The sequence below is a fragment of the Peromyscus leucopus genome, chromosome 5, assembly GCF_004664715.2.
Source record: "Peromyscus leucopus breed LL Stock chromosome 5, UCI_PerLeu_2.1, whole genome shotgun sequence".
NCBI lineage: Eukaryota > Metazoa > Chordata > Mammalia > Rodentia > Cricetidae > Peromyscus > Peromyscus leucopus.
The window spans coordinates 49,488,413-49,504,258 of NC_051067.1; the positions used below are offsets into that span (position 1 = coordinate 49,488,413).

Sequence of the window (15,846 nt, forward strand, 5' to 3'; positions counted from 1 at the left end):
AAAACACCATATCCAGCAAAAATAGCAACTAACAATTCTAGAGGCCAGAAAATGACTATATGGATCCAAAAATCCAATCCCATTTCTTCCTTTCTTTGGACTAAAAGGCTTTGAGAGAGGGGAGATGGAGGAAGAAAGAAAGAGAGACAGAGAGAGGTAGACATAGAGATGCAGAGAAAGAGAGACAGAGACAGAAACAGAGAATTCTATCTAAATTAATGCCTTGGAGGGGCCGTGTATATAAGATTGTTCTCTAGTGAGGATATCAGAAAAGGTCTGCCTACCCACTGAAGCACCTCTGAGCTGAGGTCTGCCAATGAGGAGCATGAGGAGTCAGAAGTGGCCTTCACAGGAAGGAATTTGTGTGTACCAAGATGTGTGTGCAAGTACACAGAGTAGGAGGAAGAGACAGTCCAGGGCGGTGGAGCTAAATCTGAACAGAATGGGGACCTTGGCTGTGAGAAAGGGCAGATACCATGTATGTTGTGTAGGGAAGCAGGCAGCACTATGGTTTTGAGTAGGTCTCGTACTTCATTTTTCATTTAACACCTACAAAGCAGAAATAAAGGCAGCTACCACACACAGTATACAGTAGGACAAACAGCATGATGCTACATCCTTGTCAGTTCTCACATATAATAACTACTCAGTGTGTGGTAGCCCTGGGGATTTGAGAGCCTGTTGGTCACTGAACTATATTGTATGAACACAATCAAGTATATATCATTTTGAGGATAATTCTGTACTGTTCAAAACCGTTGTGTTCTTCATAATTACGTTACAGCACATCCTACTCTGCTCTGCCCATGCTCACAGGCATGCACAAAAGCATGTGCATATGCACACATACATGAGCTGGAGATGACAGAAGAGAATCATCATGGGTGTAGTATTACACGGGCACAGATCTCTGTGGGCTCTGAGCGCTTGCCACCCCACCCCTACCCTCCCACCCCCTGTGTAGTCCATTCTGTAGATCTGTTTTCTCTTCCTCTCTTTCAGGTTGTCCTTCCTTTAATTGATCAGTATTTCAAAAACCACCGTCTGTACTTCTTGTCTGCTGCAAGCAGGCCTCTCTGCACTGGAGGACACGCATCCAACAAAGAGAAGGAGATGGTGACGAGGTACAGAGCTATGGCCTTAGAGCTTTGTATTTGATTCCTTTGTGTTTGTATTTAGGTCAGAGAACCCCAGAACCTTGAGCGGGGCTGGGAGGAGAGTCTCCTCCCCTGAGTCTCACACTAGGTGTGGAGAGGTTCTGCAAGTTAACATATGTGTATGTTAGAGATAGATCTTTTGATTTTGCTGCTTAAAGGTAACACTAACAGAAGAAATAAGATACCATTCAAGACAAAGTACATGAGGGTACTGTCTCCAGCCCATTAGCAATAAATAACTCAAAATGATAGCCAGAATCTCCAAGAAGGTTGGGGAGGAATCTTCATTTTGTTATTTATGTTTTGAACATTAGTTGCTTTAATTTTTTTCCTGACAAGCTAATGTTTTTTAGAGCTTTCATTTTTAATAAGGTAATGCCCTACTTAGACACTATTAGTTTTTAAAAAATCTAAATGAAATCATAGCCCTCTCATGGTAATGGAGTGAAGAAACAAAGCAAAACATACCTTTGTGGTGTTCTCTTGTGCCTCTCAACCTGGCATCTTGGAAATGCCTTATTTGTTTTAAAACCCATGTCTTCTTTATAGATGCTTTTTTTGTGTGTGATTCTACTGTGTTTCTGGGGTGTATGTTCTTAAAACTCCACTAGGACTCAGTCTATATGAAGATTAGCAGCTATGAAAAATCTCTGACACTGCATTGCTCACAACCATCCCAGGTTTTTAGAATGTATCTGAGCAATATTTTCACACAAGAGAGTAAACTATATGAAGAGCACTTCTCTTGGCCTTGATGTTCCTGCTGTGTGGAATGATCATGTCATAGATAGAGTGAGATGTACCTGAGTGAGCCCACCATCATCAGTGGAGAGGAGTGAGAGTCCAGGCTTGAATAATGTGAGAGGGTGGAACCAACTCATTTAACTTTTATTATCTGCTTCCCTGACTACACAATGCCACTATTCTCTCTCTCTCTCTCTCTCTCTCTCTCTCTCTCTCTCTCTCTCTCTCTCTCTCTCTCTCTCTCTCCCTCTCTGTCTCTCCCTCTCTGTCTCTCTGTATCACCTTCTTAAATACTGATCTCCCTGTGAGGTTGATAATCACACTAGTGAACACAGAAGGATGAGAGGCAGTACAGGGTCACATCCCACTGTGAGACTACCCCCTTCCAACTTGGGCATGACCTTCCTCCCTTGACTCCCTAGAGAGGAAAAGGCAGTCTTGCACATTTCTCAGGGGTGCTCATCCATGTCTTTGGACCCATGTCCCTGTGGACTGAGAGAACACACAAGCAGCTAGAAAACCCAGAGTTGCCCAGACCCCATGAAGGATGGTGAATCCTGAATCTCCTGTGTCTTCTGGGGTCACTTAACTGTTTGTAACAGAGACCTTGTTCCCCAAGGGTGTTGGTAATTTAAATATCACTTGATGGATATAAACCAAGAGAAAGTACACTGAGAGAAAGCAGTGAAAACATACAAGTAAACCAAAACAAATTCTACTTTTTCCCATTTTCAGTCTCTATTTTTAGTCAATGTTAGCTTTACTCTTGGAAATGTTAACGGTTCACAACACATAGATGCTAAAACACTAAGTTGTATACTCTTACTGCACACAATTTTTACTTGCTGATTATACTTAAATAAAGCTGGAAGAAAAAAAAACGTAGACCTATATACCCCTGAAGTAGATTAGCCTATTGTCTCTAAGCAATCTTGTATCCCTCAGAGAAAAAGTTAGAACCGCAGGTTCTAACTACCTGACAACTTTCATTAATGAATAATACTGTGGTGTTTTCAGTGACACCATTTTCCATTTAATAGCACCTGATAGAAAGAGGATTGGTAAAATTTACTCTTCCCATTAGCATTCCCAGAAAAGAAACACATATGCTTTTGAATAATCTTAGCATACATGCAAAAAAAGAAAAAAAAAAAAAAGAAGCCAGAGTAGAAGTAAATTACTTCATGATGGTGCTTTAATGTCTATCATGGGAAGTTAATCTCAGAGAGAGAAATTCATACCTAAACCAATAGATAAAGTAATGATAAATTAGGGTGTATAGATAGATGAAATAGATTGTGTAATTAAAAATCATGATGGCTAGAGGTATCTAACTTAGTGAAATTACCATAATCAAATACATTTAAAATATTATTAATCCAACTTGTAGAAGTACCTACCTTTTCACATATATAGTACAAATAAAGAGTAAGCATAATTTTAACAGCTGTTTTCTTCACATAGTGTATTATAGATACTTTGTCCCATTTTACATGTTCTAAAAATGAGAACAAAAACCTGATGATCCAAATGTTTAAAATAGCCAATAGCAGGCACCATGACAATAACATACAAACAACCAATTTATTTGAAATGCAGGGATGGAATACCTGAGATTTCCAGATGTCGGCGTTTTTACCAGTTGAGTTAAATATTACAACTTAAGTAACTAAAATGAACAAATAATAAGATCAAGGGACTGGAGAGAAGGCTTAGTGGTTAAGAGCATGTATTACTCTTGCAGGGGCCTGGGTTTGATTCCCAGTACCCACATTAGGTGACTCACAATCACCTGTAACTCTGCCTCCAGGAGATCCATGCCTTTTTCTGTCATCTGCCAGAACTTACACTTTTATATGTATGTGTGTGTGTGTCTGTGTGTCTGAGCATGCACGTGCATGCTCACACAGAGAGATAGACATACAGGCAGGTAGATAGATACACAGACACACACACACACACACACACACACACACACACACACACACACACGATCAAGTAGATAAAATGCTAAACCCTTACCTTGCTGTTAAGACTAGACAAGGATACAATGAAATGCATTGTTTGTTCTGTAATACTGGTTTAAATGAATATTTATTGGTTAATGGTTTTTCCTAGCAGTAGTTTCCTTTGTCTGAGTTAATTTCTCCCTAGTCATTAATCAATGATTCTGTGAGACACTTTCTATACTCACTTCCTAGCACTCAAAATTCTTTCCTATGCATCTATTGGGTCTCAAGTCAGGATCATCATGTCTGCAAAGATTGAGATTTGGGACAGCAGAGTCACAGGCAATAGTTTTAAGGGATGTGTGGGAAGTGGTTTGTAACAATCACAAGTCCTAGCTTGTCCAGAAATTCTGTCCCTAAAATAGATGACATAAAAGGAGACATTGACCTTCCTGGAGGCTGTTTTTCTCCCTGATGATATGTGGTTAGTGAGAGTAAGATGGGGAAGAATGGCCTTTCTCTGGCACACTGAATGAACAGAATCTAGTGGAAAGAGACAAGAACTGTCCTGTTTCTGAAAGAGCCACACAGCCTAGGTGTGGATCCATCAGTAGAAGCCATGCTAACATATAGTCAACGTTATCAATTCAGTAGCACCAAGACCAGCTCACAGTGCTTTCCAAAAATACCAGAGAGTAGTAATCAATGCCCTTTAACACAGGTGAGGATGTAGCCGCATAGTGTGTTCCTTTAGGCCTGTGCTGTCAGTCTTTATAGAGAGATAAATCTGTCTTTGTAAAGAAGGCATTTACAAGCCACTGTGAAGCTCAGTAGATGAGAGATCTTAGTCAGGGTTGCTTTTGTTTAGAAAAAATAGTAAATAAAATTATAGTAAAAATAATATATATATCAACATCAAATCTCACACCTAAGGGTTACATACAGAGATCTTTATTTTTAAAATATTTTTTTTTGTTCCGGTAAGTGGTGTCCTCTAACCCAACATTCATTCAGACGTTTGCAGATGAACATTTTCCTGGAAAAGCTACAGAATACCCTATGTAATTATTTTCATCAATAAATGAATCCAGCTTGGTGTGGCGGTGCCTGCCTGTACTCTCAGCACTCAGGAGGAGCAGACAGTTGGATTATGAGTTCAGTGCTAGCCTGGACTCCCTGAGTAGTGTGAGGTCAGCCTGAGATGTGTAGCTTGTTCTTGTTTCAAAGGAAAAAAAATCAACAAATACATTTTTCAAAAACTGATTAATCCATTGTGGTATAAAGTAGTGCAGAGCCATCAGGTCAAAATTTACTAAAAGAGAGGTCAGCATACAATGGTGAGACTCTTCCCTTCCATCTTCCTAGATTTAGTCCCTTTATTTTCCTGTGTGGCTGGTGTTTAGGGTTGGTGTACCCTAGAAAGAGGAGCTTTCCCAGAGAGCCTGGACAGTGCAGAGCCAGCTAACCCCACTAGAGAAGCCCAGATTAGGTAGGCCTTCACAATCCTCCAGGGAAGAGTGCCAGGAAGTGCTGACTAGGACAAGAGCTGTTCTCCGAAGGGCTCAGAGGAGAGCAGAGAGATAGAAGAGAGTGGAGGCTGTTACCTGCTGGATGAAATGCCGTGGTGGAACTTGATTGGTGGTTCCTGGGAGCATCAGCAGGGACACCTGGAGATAACATTGTCACTAGAGAGCTGGACATCAGGAAAGGCTTCTTGGGGTCTATACAGCCTGAGTTGAGTCTGAGGACAGGGTTAAGGACAGTGAGAAGGAAGTGAGGTATAGCAATCAATATCAACAAAGAGTATCTTTAGAATAGGGACTCCTGGGAGGCCATGGGGCTTGGAATGGGCAAAGAGGCAGAGGCTGCACCTGCCCTCACAGCTCTGGAATCTCCACTGAGGGGTAGTAGGTTTGAGGTTCTCATGCTGACTGTGGAATACATGCTGTGGTTACTTGAGTTGTCCCATTGATAGCTGCCGTAGATTTCCTGGGACCCCGAGGTAGGGAAATAAGACACTCAACTCATCCATCACTGTTAAGAAGTTTTCTGGTTATCACACCTATCATTTTCTCTGACTGCCCATCAGATAATCAGTTCAGATTCTGTTTCTAATTTATGAAATTTAAATTCATAGGATGTTTGGTATTTACATAAGGAGCACAGTGAAGTTTAGAAGAGGCATTTTACCCAATAAAGGAGTAATAGAACTTACAGTAACATTTATGCCCCAAACACCATATTTCTGTTTGTAAATAAGGCCCATGAGAGTAACCAGGGGTATTTGGGCAGATTTGAATTAGACTTTTTCCAAGTGGTTTTTCTGTAGTTCTGTTCCTTGTGAGGTTTATAGAGATGGCTTCTGTATTAATGAGCTTTGCTTTCTATTTTATTTTGTTTCTTTACTTATAATATGTGCTTTTTAACCATGTTTGTTAAGAGACGCAGAAATGCTTTCTTTACTCTCTTACTCCACATCCTGCTCAGAGAGTCGACCCTTTCTGCGCGACATCATGTTTGCTTTGTTCCGGCTCATAGGTCAGCTGTTTTGTTTTTCTTTCTTTCTTTTCTTCTTCTCATCTTATTTGATTTATTTTTAATTTCCCCTGTCTTTTTTCTACCTCCCTTCCCCCTCCCTTTTTCTCCTTTTGTTTTTCTTTTGTCCTCAGCCTGTTCTGCAAACTTGGAGTTCTTGTCAGGCATAGGATTTCACTGTTTGGTAAGGAGACCGTTGGGAAATTTCTGAGCATGGCCATCAGGGGCTTTTCTTTGCTAATTTTGCACTGTGTTGTGTGCTGCTATGTTGCATGGGTGCATGACTGCATGGCTGCATGCATGGCCACCATAGGCCAGACAAGTTCCTGGAGGTTGTGTATAAGTAACATTACCTATGGGAAAACGGAGGGCCGTGTCTTTCCTACGCCAGTCCCAAATATGACTGAAAACAGAAGCATATTCAATTAAAAAAGCAAAAAGAATGAAAGTGGCAGGTTTCTGCCATATTTACCATTTCGAGGGTAAAATGGAACCAGGCTCTTGGATTTTTGCTTGGCTCTCCCCGGAAGATTAAACAATAAGCTGATATCGATCCAAATTTGGGACTTTACATTGTATTTTCAATGTTCTTGACTACAGATTTATTTGTCTCCTGTATTCCAAACCTAGGAGCTTGGTAATTGGGACCATAGAGCCCAAGAGCTTTGCTTGGCCAATGTGGCTTCTCAAGCACTACTTTCCACACCCCCAGCCTTTTTCTGACATGCCCGACGGTCCACGTTGGTGAAGGACATGCTCCTGGATAGCTGTGCAGGGTGGGCACTCACCTTTGCCATTGTTCCTACCTGGGACTTTAGGACTTGGCAGCTGCGGCATATTCCAGGCACTCATTCTCTTTTATCTGATTATATAAACTGCCAAAGCAAATTTGAGCCCTTTGCTCTCTAGATTTTGGGGATAAAGTTGGAATATTTTATTGAGATATATTGCTAGAAATGCTTTCAATTTAACTATATTTTTATGAAAGAACTAAAGACTTAGAAAACTAAGTCCTTTTTGTAAAAGTCACAGTGAATAAACTGAGAGTCTTATAGACATACATAGACACACACACTCATTCACATAGAGACAGGCACAAATAATATACATTCTTATTAAAATTTGTAATAAGTAATACATTTTGCTACAACTAGCTACTACTGTACTATATGCTTCTTGATCTGCAGTGTTTAGTACACTTCTGTTTATCAGTTAACTTACATTTCATATACATTGTCTGGGTTTTTACATTATTGCTTAAGATATTTAAAAGTTTCAGGGCAGTTATCTTCAGAATGATTTCTGCTTAACCATTTTTGTTTAACTTCTCATCAATAGACAACATTCATGTGAACATTCTTCAGACAAGATTTTCATATTCTTTTCAGCTTTCTTGGAGTGACAGCAGGTTCGAACACCCCTTTTGTTATCAGAGAGTACTGTCTAATTATGGATAGCTCTGATGGGGGCTTGTCTGTCAATGCTAGTGTCTATATACTCACTTGAAAGCATAATATGGTTACACTCTTTTTCACTGGCCACCAATTTAATAATCTTATTTCTTTTGTTTTATCTCACTAATCCCCCTCTAGGAAAACTTAACATATCCCATATACATGAAAAAGTACATACGTATTAAGAATAAGAAATTTCCCATAATTACACATCTGCTTAATCAATAGTCAGGTCAAGACAAAGTTTCCAACACTCCTGACACTTACTTTCATTATGCCATTTTTAAAGATAATTAACTTTCCCAAAGGATTACTAAATCGATATTCCATGAGCAAGGATTCCTTTTGCCTGTTATTTAGACTAATATTTTTTTTCTCTCAAGTATATCATCTAAGGGTAACTTATGATAAATGTGTAATATAGTTTGTTGTTCCCATGATGGGGGTGGTAAATTATTCTTTCTTGTGTGATCTTAATATCTAGCTAGATGCAATATTTGAAATCCATTAAGATGGAACATGTCTTTAACATTCAAACATGCTCTAATATAGACTTGTCTAGTTAATAGAGTCTTTAAGTTTTAGCACACAGACTTTATATAGCACAATTACAGCCTGCCTTTAGACTCATGTGATGACTAGTGGGGAACACTGGGCTTTGACTGTGTACATGCTGCTTTCTAACTATCTGAATGATTTGGGCAAGAAACTTGAATACCTAAACTTTTACTTTTTTTGTATTTGTGGTAGGCTTAAAATCACCACTAATCTTAGAGATTTGTTGTGCATATTAAACCTAATTGAGTTAATGAATGTTGAGATATCATGGAAACTGTGAACTTGCTGTGTTCATATCCTAGTTTGAACCATTAGATTTTACTTATTGGGTTCCTTTGAATCTTATTTATTAGGTCTTACATAGGTGAATCAAATTAAATACAAAATGCGGCTATTTAAAGTAGATGCACAAGACCTTTGCATACCCCATTGCATCAGAGATGGGTTTTGCCAGAGAGACCTAAGCAAATATAAAGCAGATGCATGCATATAGTCATGTTACTCCTTTATTTAGTCCTTTTATCCTAGCTCACATATATTTGCATATGACTTTCTTCATTCTGGCAGGAAATAAACTGTTTATCAACTCTATCATATATACTGCCTTAGTTCAGAAAAACTCATCTCTTGGAACCAGAAGGATGGATCAGCAGTTAAGAGTATGTACTGCTCTTGCAAAGGACCCAGGGTCAGTTTCCAGTACCCACACTGGGCACCTCATGACCCCTGAAACTTTAGTTTCAAGAGATCCTCCTTCTGGGCTTTAATAGCACCCACATACATGTGATACACAAAACATAATACTTGAAAATAATTCATAATTTCATTTAAGAAATAGTTGAAACAGTTTTAACCTCCATGAACTATTTAGGTTTGATAATGGGTACCAAAATCAAAGACACAAAAAGATACACATTAACCTTCTATAGTTAGGCATTGGAGACCAGGGGAGAGCAATAAACAGACCAAGTTCTTGCTGTTGGGGTCACTGTGGTGAGCTGGCCTGGAACATACTAGGGATATTTATCTGTATTATCTGTCAAATTAAATTCATATCTACAATTCTTCTGGTAGTCACAATATTGTTATGACATCTAAACCACAAGGATTACTAAAAGTTGACTCCCCATATTTGCATGTGTCTTTGATCTCCTTTAAAAATCTTTTCTATACATCAAACACCCAAAGAAAAGAAGAGACCAACCTAACAGCTCTCATGCTCTGAATTGTTATTCTGAAGCTCTTAAAGCATTTCATATTATGTGGAAAAATGGTAAAGAGACTTTTTCCAAGGATGGGTGTTTTCACTGTAGAGTTTTGGTGAATAGAGCAGGCTATTTTGTGAGGTGGGGTAGTGGAGAAAGAAAGAAAATGCTACCTTGCTTAAATCTATGCTTTCCCATTTAAACTCTGAAGTGTTTGCTTGACTTTCTAAGTTGGTGTACATATGAATTCTGGAAATTCAGTTGGGATGGGAATAACACTTAGACACTTTGACAAGACAGAGGCTCTCATTTGCCATTCTCAGAGCCCAGTGTTGGCTGAAGAAATACTGTTTTCATTCTTATTAATACTCTCCACTTTCCTAGATAGGAATTCTGATTGCTAACTTAAAGACAACCAGAGCATCCCCAAGCTTACCCATGACATTAAGCCCTTCAGTCATTGGTAGAGGGAGTAGGATATGAAGGCAGAACCATCTCAGCGATGATGTCACAGAGTTGTGCCTGAAACGTCTGTTAAGGGCATTATTTGCATACACAAGGAAAAAGAAAACATGCTTCAAATGCATCATTGAATATGTGGTCATTGTGTGTCTGCTGTGTGTGAGACAGTATCTTAGGATGTGAAGATGGAGAAATGAATTTTCTTTCTGTTGTCACACTGAAGTCAATCTACAAACACATTTAACTGTGCTACTCCTGGACCAAAGAACCCATTCTCTCTGAACTCCCTCTTTCCACTCTGTGCCCCATGCGTTCATGCCTTTCTCAGACAACAGCCTCCTATCCTACTCCTGCATGCCCAGTGCCTTCCATTCCTTTAGAATAACCGAGCATGCAAGTCCTGTGTGCTGGCTTCCTCATGTGCCACTCCATCTGTTCTCACCACCATGCTTTTCCTTGCTCACTATACTACTTCAGCTTTCCTGGCAAACTCTCTACCTCTGCCTTGTGTCATGTCCCTTTTCATTCAGGGTCTTTGGTGCTGAATTAATCTGTGGGATGAGATTCCCCACACCTAACACTTGCCTTCTTAATGCCCACTAAATGCAGTAGATTCCTGCCCTTCTGGCTTCCATTTGTCTTTATGGGGCTCAGCAGGAAGCTTGGCACATGATAACCTTTTAGAAATACCTGACAAGTGAAGGGATGAATGAACCAATCAGATCCTGCTCCTCAAGGAGCCCAGGGTCTTAATAGAGAAGAAAGGTAACAGACATTCAAAATAGTAAGTGCTGTAATTGCAAGAGTGTTTTTTTTCTTTTTGCATTCAAATAACACAACATTTAATTTTGTTTCTATTTTTTAAAGAAATTATTAAGGAAAAATTGTGAGTTTTTCTTAGTAAGACACTCAGTCCCCCAAGATACTTCTCTGAGACAGTGGAGAATGTATCAAACTTTTGACAGGGAAACTTCCAGAAATGCTTATGAAGCCAGCATTTTGTACATAAGAATTCTTTTGGTTTGATCTCATAGTGGCCCTAAATCTGAACCTACAGTATCACTGCAGTTCACCACAGTGTTAGCTGAGAGGATATTGGCACAGCATAAATATCAGATGTCTAAAAGGAAGCTACTTGTTTTATGAATTTTTTTCTGTTTTCCAGTTGAGGATACTTAATTTTCACCAGTGCATGAACCTTAAATTTATATTTGGACAAGTTTCCAAACTTGTAATCTCTCCCTGGCTATTAGAAGATTAGATTTGCATTCATAGTCTTGATGTCTTCCATCAAAATCTCTTGTGTATTTGAATAATTACTGCTATCTGCCATCAGGAGGTATTAGAAAATTAGTCTGTGTATTTTATTCTTAAAAGGCTCAGGTTGTGCTGGGCTTGTTGGGCATGGTAGAGACAATAAATAAGAAATCCCTTTAAAGCCCCAAGCATCTCTGAGGACAGTATCTGTCTAGAACTGAGAGTGTCTTTTGTCTTACAATGTGTCTAAACTGGCCTGCTCCTGTTCAGGATGATTACCCATGTATATGTAAGTGGGCTATTTTGTTTTTGTTTAAAGAAGATAACATACAGGTGTTACAAAAACTAACACTGAATCATGACTCATTGTCCTAAAGATGGAGTGTGTGTGTGTGTGTGTGTGTGTGTGTGTGTGTGTGTGTGATGAAAGTATAGAACAAAGACTGGTATAGCTTAACCACATTTTGGTAGTCAAATTATTTGTTAATGGAGTCATAATTTTATTTATTTATTTATTTATTTATTTATTTATTTATTTATTTATTTATAAAATACCCATCACTGAGCATACACACACACACACACACACACACACACACACACACACGCACACACATACACATACTGTTTATGTCACTCATAATTTTGTACTTTATATACAAAATAGCAATCAAAATGCACGAATCTCATTGTTTTCAAGAATTACATTCTGAGTAGTGCAAAAGAGTTCTGTTTAAGGTTCTGGAGAGATGGCTCAGTGATTAAGAGCATGTGCTACTCTTGCAGAGGACTCAGGTTTAATTCTCAGCACCCACCTCAGGCAGCTCACAACCACTTATAGCTCCAGCTCAAGGGCATCTGACACTCTCTTCTGGCTTGCTCATGTGCACATAACCACATACACATGCACATAATTTAAAAAAATTCTTTAAAAACAAGAGTTCTATTTAGCTTCTCTAATCTCTAGTTTTATATGTTAAAAATGAATTTATTTGTTGCTTCCCTTTTTGCTAAAGACCAACAAAGTTTAGATAAATCAATCCACTTTACCACATCAGAATTCAGGCATATTAATTCTCACTGAGGCCATTGAATGAAATAAGAAAGCAGAGACTCCTGAAGTAATTAAAATAGAATTAAAATGTGTAGAAGTTTAGTTCATCTCACTTCAGAAAGATATGTGCTGACTTTAAAAGTTTGCATACTGTATGTATTACAGTGCATTAGTGTGGGGAGAGGAATGTATCTGAGGAATTCAGCAAAAATTCCTTTAGTTTTGTGCGATGCTTTCGAATGCTTCTGGAGCATGTCTGCTGTCTGGTAAGACATGCTCCACCGCTTGTCTACTTACATTTGCATAACCACTTTTAAGCAGAGAAACTGCATGATTTCCAACTTGAGTCTTCAAAAGTCTTTTTTCATTAAGTTATGATTGAATTGTGTGAATTAACCAATGTTTGCAGCACATGTGTTAATAGGGCAGGAGAAAGCTAAGAAATTCTGAAGGCAATTTACGAAGTGTTTTGTTTCCCCTTCAGGGAATGATGCTACTTCAATTGTGAACTGTCTTCATATTCTGGGTCAGACGTTGGATGCAAGGTAAATAGGCACAGTTTTGTCTAATGAATCGATAAGGTTCTGACATACAAGAACGTTTAAATGGGACCACATGTCTTGTTTTTATTTTGGTGATTTCATGAACACTTTGGTACAACTGGAAAGAAACCTTGTAGATTATTGATACAGCCACCCTTTGTTTTTACAACCCTAAGGTTATTTAATCTTCACATCATTTCTCTAGCAGCTGATTTTGTAACTGAGTTATCAATTAGGAATGCACCATATGAAGAGCAATAGCAGCTGGACAAGTTGAGGAACCTTTTTAGCCTCCAAGGGTAGTGCCTGTGCTCAACATTCATGATGACACCTGCTTTTGTGAAAAGCTAGAGAGGTTCATCTTCTTTGTGTGTAAAGTGATGTCTAAGACGGGATAGGATGTATATAGGCCAACTGAACCCCAAGTTAGTGTGCTAGCTATTGTGTTCCACAAACCAGGAATGTTGCACAAGTACAACATTGTTTAGCATGATCGATGATGCCTTTTAACAATCAATTTACTTCAATCAATAAATACAAATTTGGCCACTTCATATCTCTTATAGGAACTATTCTGTGACATTCCTTGACTGCATCCTTATGTTTAAACTTTTCTGGGGGTATCTCTGTAATACAAAAAGGAGATGGAGTTTACACATGCATTCCCTTCCAGGAGCAGTGGACTGGGTTGTCACTTCTTCAGAAAGCCAAGCCTTCACTGGCTTCTTTAGATGAGGTTACACCTGCTGACCTTGGACATGTTTTAGCATTGTCACTGCTCACCTGCAGTCGGTGTTTCCTTCATGCCTATTGCCTCAGAAGGTGTCCTTGTGTTGTTGGATATAGGATTAGCCAACTGGCTGAAAGTTGCTGTTGTGTTGACTATGAAATCCCAGACCGCTGACAGAAATCCTAAAGCATTATTGTGTTCCCGGTCCTTACTGACATCAGCAGTGAGGTCATTTGTGAAAAGGGACTGGCCAAAGCAGCATTCCTGTAATTTTGGATATGTAGAAGACTTATTTTAGATTTGATATAAAAATGAAGTTAACAGTTGCTAAGGGAGGAGGGAGCTGCTAAGGCCCTCCCTTCCTTGAGGATGTATAGGCAGTTAATAGTCTCTAGGTATGGGGGAGACATTTTCCTTATTGGTGTAGTCACTGCTAAGTTGCCTGAGCACTTTTAAATAACCCCTTTCCTGTGCCTGGGTAAGTAACCCTTTATAGACTCATTGGTTCACCACCTGATCATATGCATGCACTCGTGTGAGTATACATACACAAAGACATGGAAGTAGAACTCTCTGGAAAGAGGTAGTATTCAGTAGGAGGAGAACAAGAAAGGGTAATTGGAGGTGAATATGGTCAAAATAGATTATGGGCATATGTGAAAATGTTATAACAAAACCATTATTTTATATAATTAATGTATGCCAATAAAATTTTTGAAAAGTTAAATATGTTATGGGCACTGTAGTAGTAGAAAGGTAGCATAATGGGGAGGGGCACAGATTTTCTCCTTTGATTTCTTGCTGTCAGAAGGTCCAATCTCTTCCTTCTTGATTTCCCAGGACTGTGATGAAAACGGGCCTGGACAGCGTGAAAAGTGCTCTCAGGGCCTTTCTGGACAATGCAGCAGAGGATCTGGAAAAGACAATGGAAAATCTTAAGCAGGGCCAGTTTACTCACACCCGGAGCCAGCCCAAAGGGGTGACTCAGATCATCAACTATACCACCGTGGCACTGTTGCCCATGCTCTCATCCCTGTTTGAACACATCGGCCAGCATCAGTTTGGAGAAGATCTGATATGTATGTAAATCTGGTCCTTATGAGCTAGCTTTTGAACTAGCATCATCAGGGTCATCCCAACATGCTTCTGCATGCAGATGCTTTTTTTTTAATTATAGAACAGCATAGATGAGTGTACAAGTTAGAGAAACCATCCATATAGGGACCAGTCTGTGTGCCTCACATGGCCCTGGAGTAAAGTCACAGTTTTAGCTTATATCTTCTGCATTGTTGAAGCCCAGGTTCCACCAAATTCCATGAATCCATTGCACCTTTCAAATATTTACTTTCAATTGATTTGGAACATAGAGCCATGCCACATTAAATGTTTTCAAATCAGTTTTGAGTCTAACACAGATTGTTGACTGGACATCAAATAATATGAAATGTACTGAGCCAAATGCATCATCTAGAACATTGGACTATGACAAGCACAAATAACTGTTGATAGACTTGAGTGTGATTTTGAGAGATATTTAATTAGCTGGTTTGGAGCCGGAACTCTTAAGTTCTTTTTAAAAATTGTCCCCAGAATACCCGAAGTTACATGGAAAATTAACACTTGAGTTGTCTTGACATTTTGTAGGTCTGCTCATAGTGACATGGGGTGGGCAAGGAGCTTTGGGGGAGCTGACACACTTTTGGAGACTTTCATAGTGTAGGTTTCCCAGATGATGGACAGTGCAATGTGAAACCACTGTGGGGTTCAGTGGCCCTTCTGCTAGCGTTGGCAAAACCTTAATTTTCACCAGTGGGAACATTGCTATGACCCAGAGTATAGAAGGAAGTAGGTCTGATAGCAAAGATAATTTCTTCCGTCGGTGGTATATCCCACCTGGCATGGCAGCAGGGTTGGAATTAGAAAGCCACATTTCTTAGGTTTCTTTGCCTTTTAAGCATGTCTTGTTCAATGATTTAAAGATAGTTTTATTAGATCCTTTGTTTGGTTTTTCTAACATCAAATACTGTAGGAAGGGCATGGAAAGATGGTTCCCTGATTAGTAGTATATATTGTTCTTTCAGTATATATGGTTCCCAAAATACACTTCAGATGACCCACACCCCCTTGTAAATCCAGCTCTAGGAGGATCCAGGCTTCTGACCTCTACAGACACCGGAACTAACATACACATACTCACAG

The 15,846-nt window shown here is 39.2% G+C and overlaps 1 protein-coding gene across 1 annotated transcript in view; it reads left to right on the top strand.

The window, feature by feature from the left end:
• Ryr2 (ryanodine receptor 2) overlaps nt 1-15,846 on the top strand; it is a 593,927-nt gene that overhangs the window by 450,323 nt on the left and 127,758 nt on the right. The window contains 4 exon segments of the mRNA XM_028859656.2: nt 1,003-1,124; nt 6,520-6,569; nt 12,860-12,920; nt 14,488-14,726. Of these exon segments, the coding sequence (XP_028715489.1) occupies nt 1,003-1,124; nt 6,520-6,569; nt 12,860-12,920; nt 14,488-14,726 (472 nt within the window).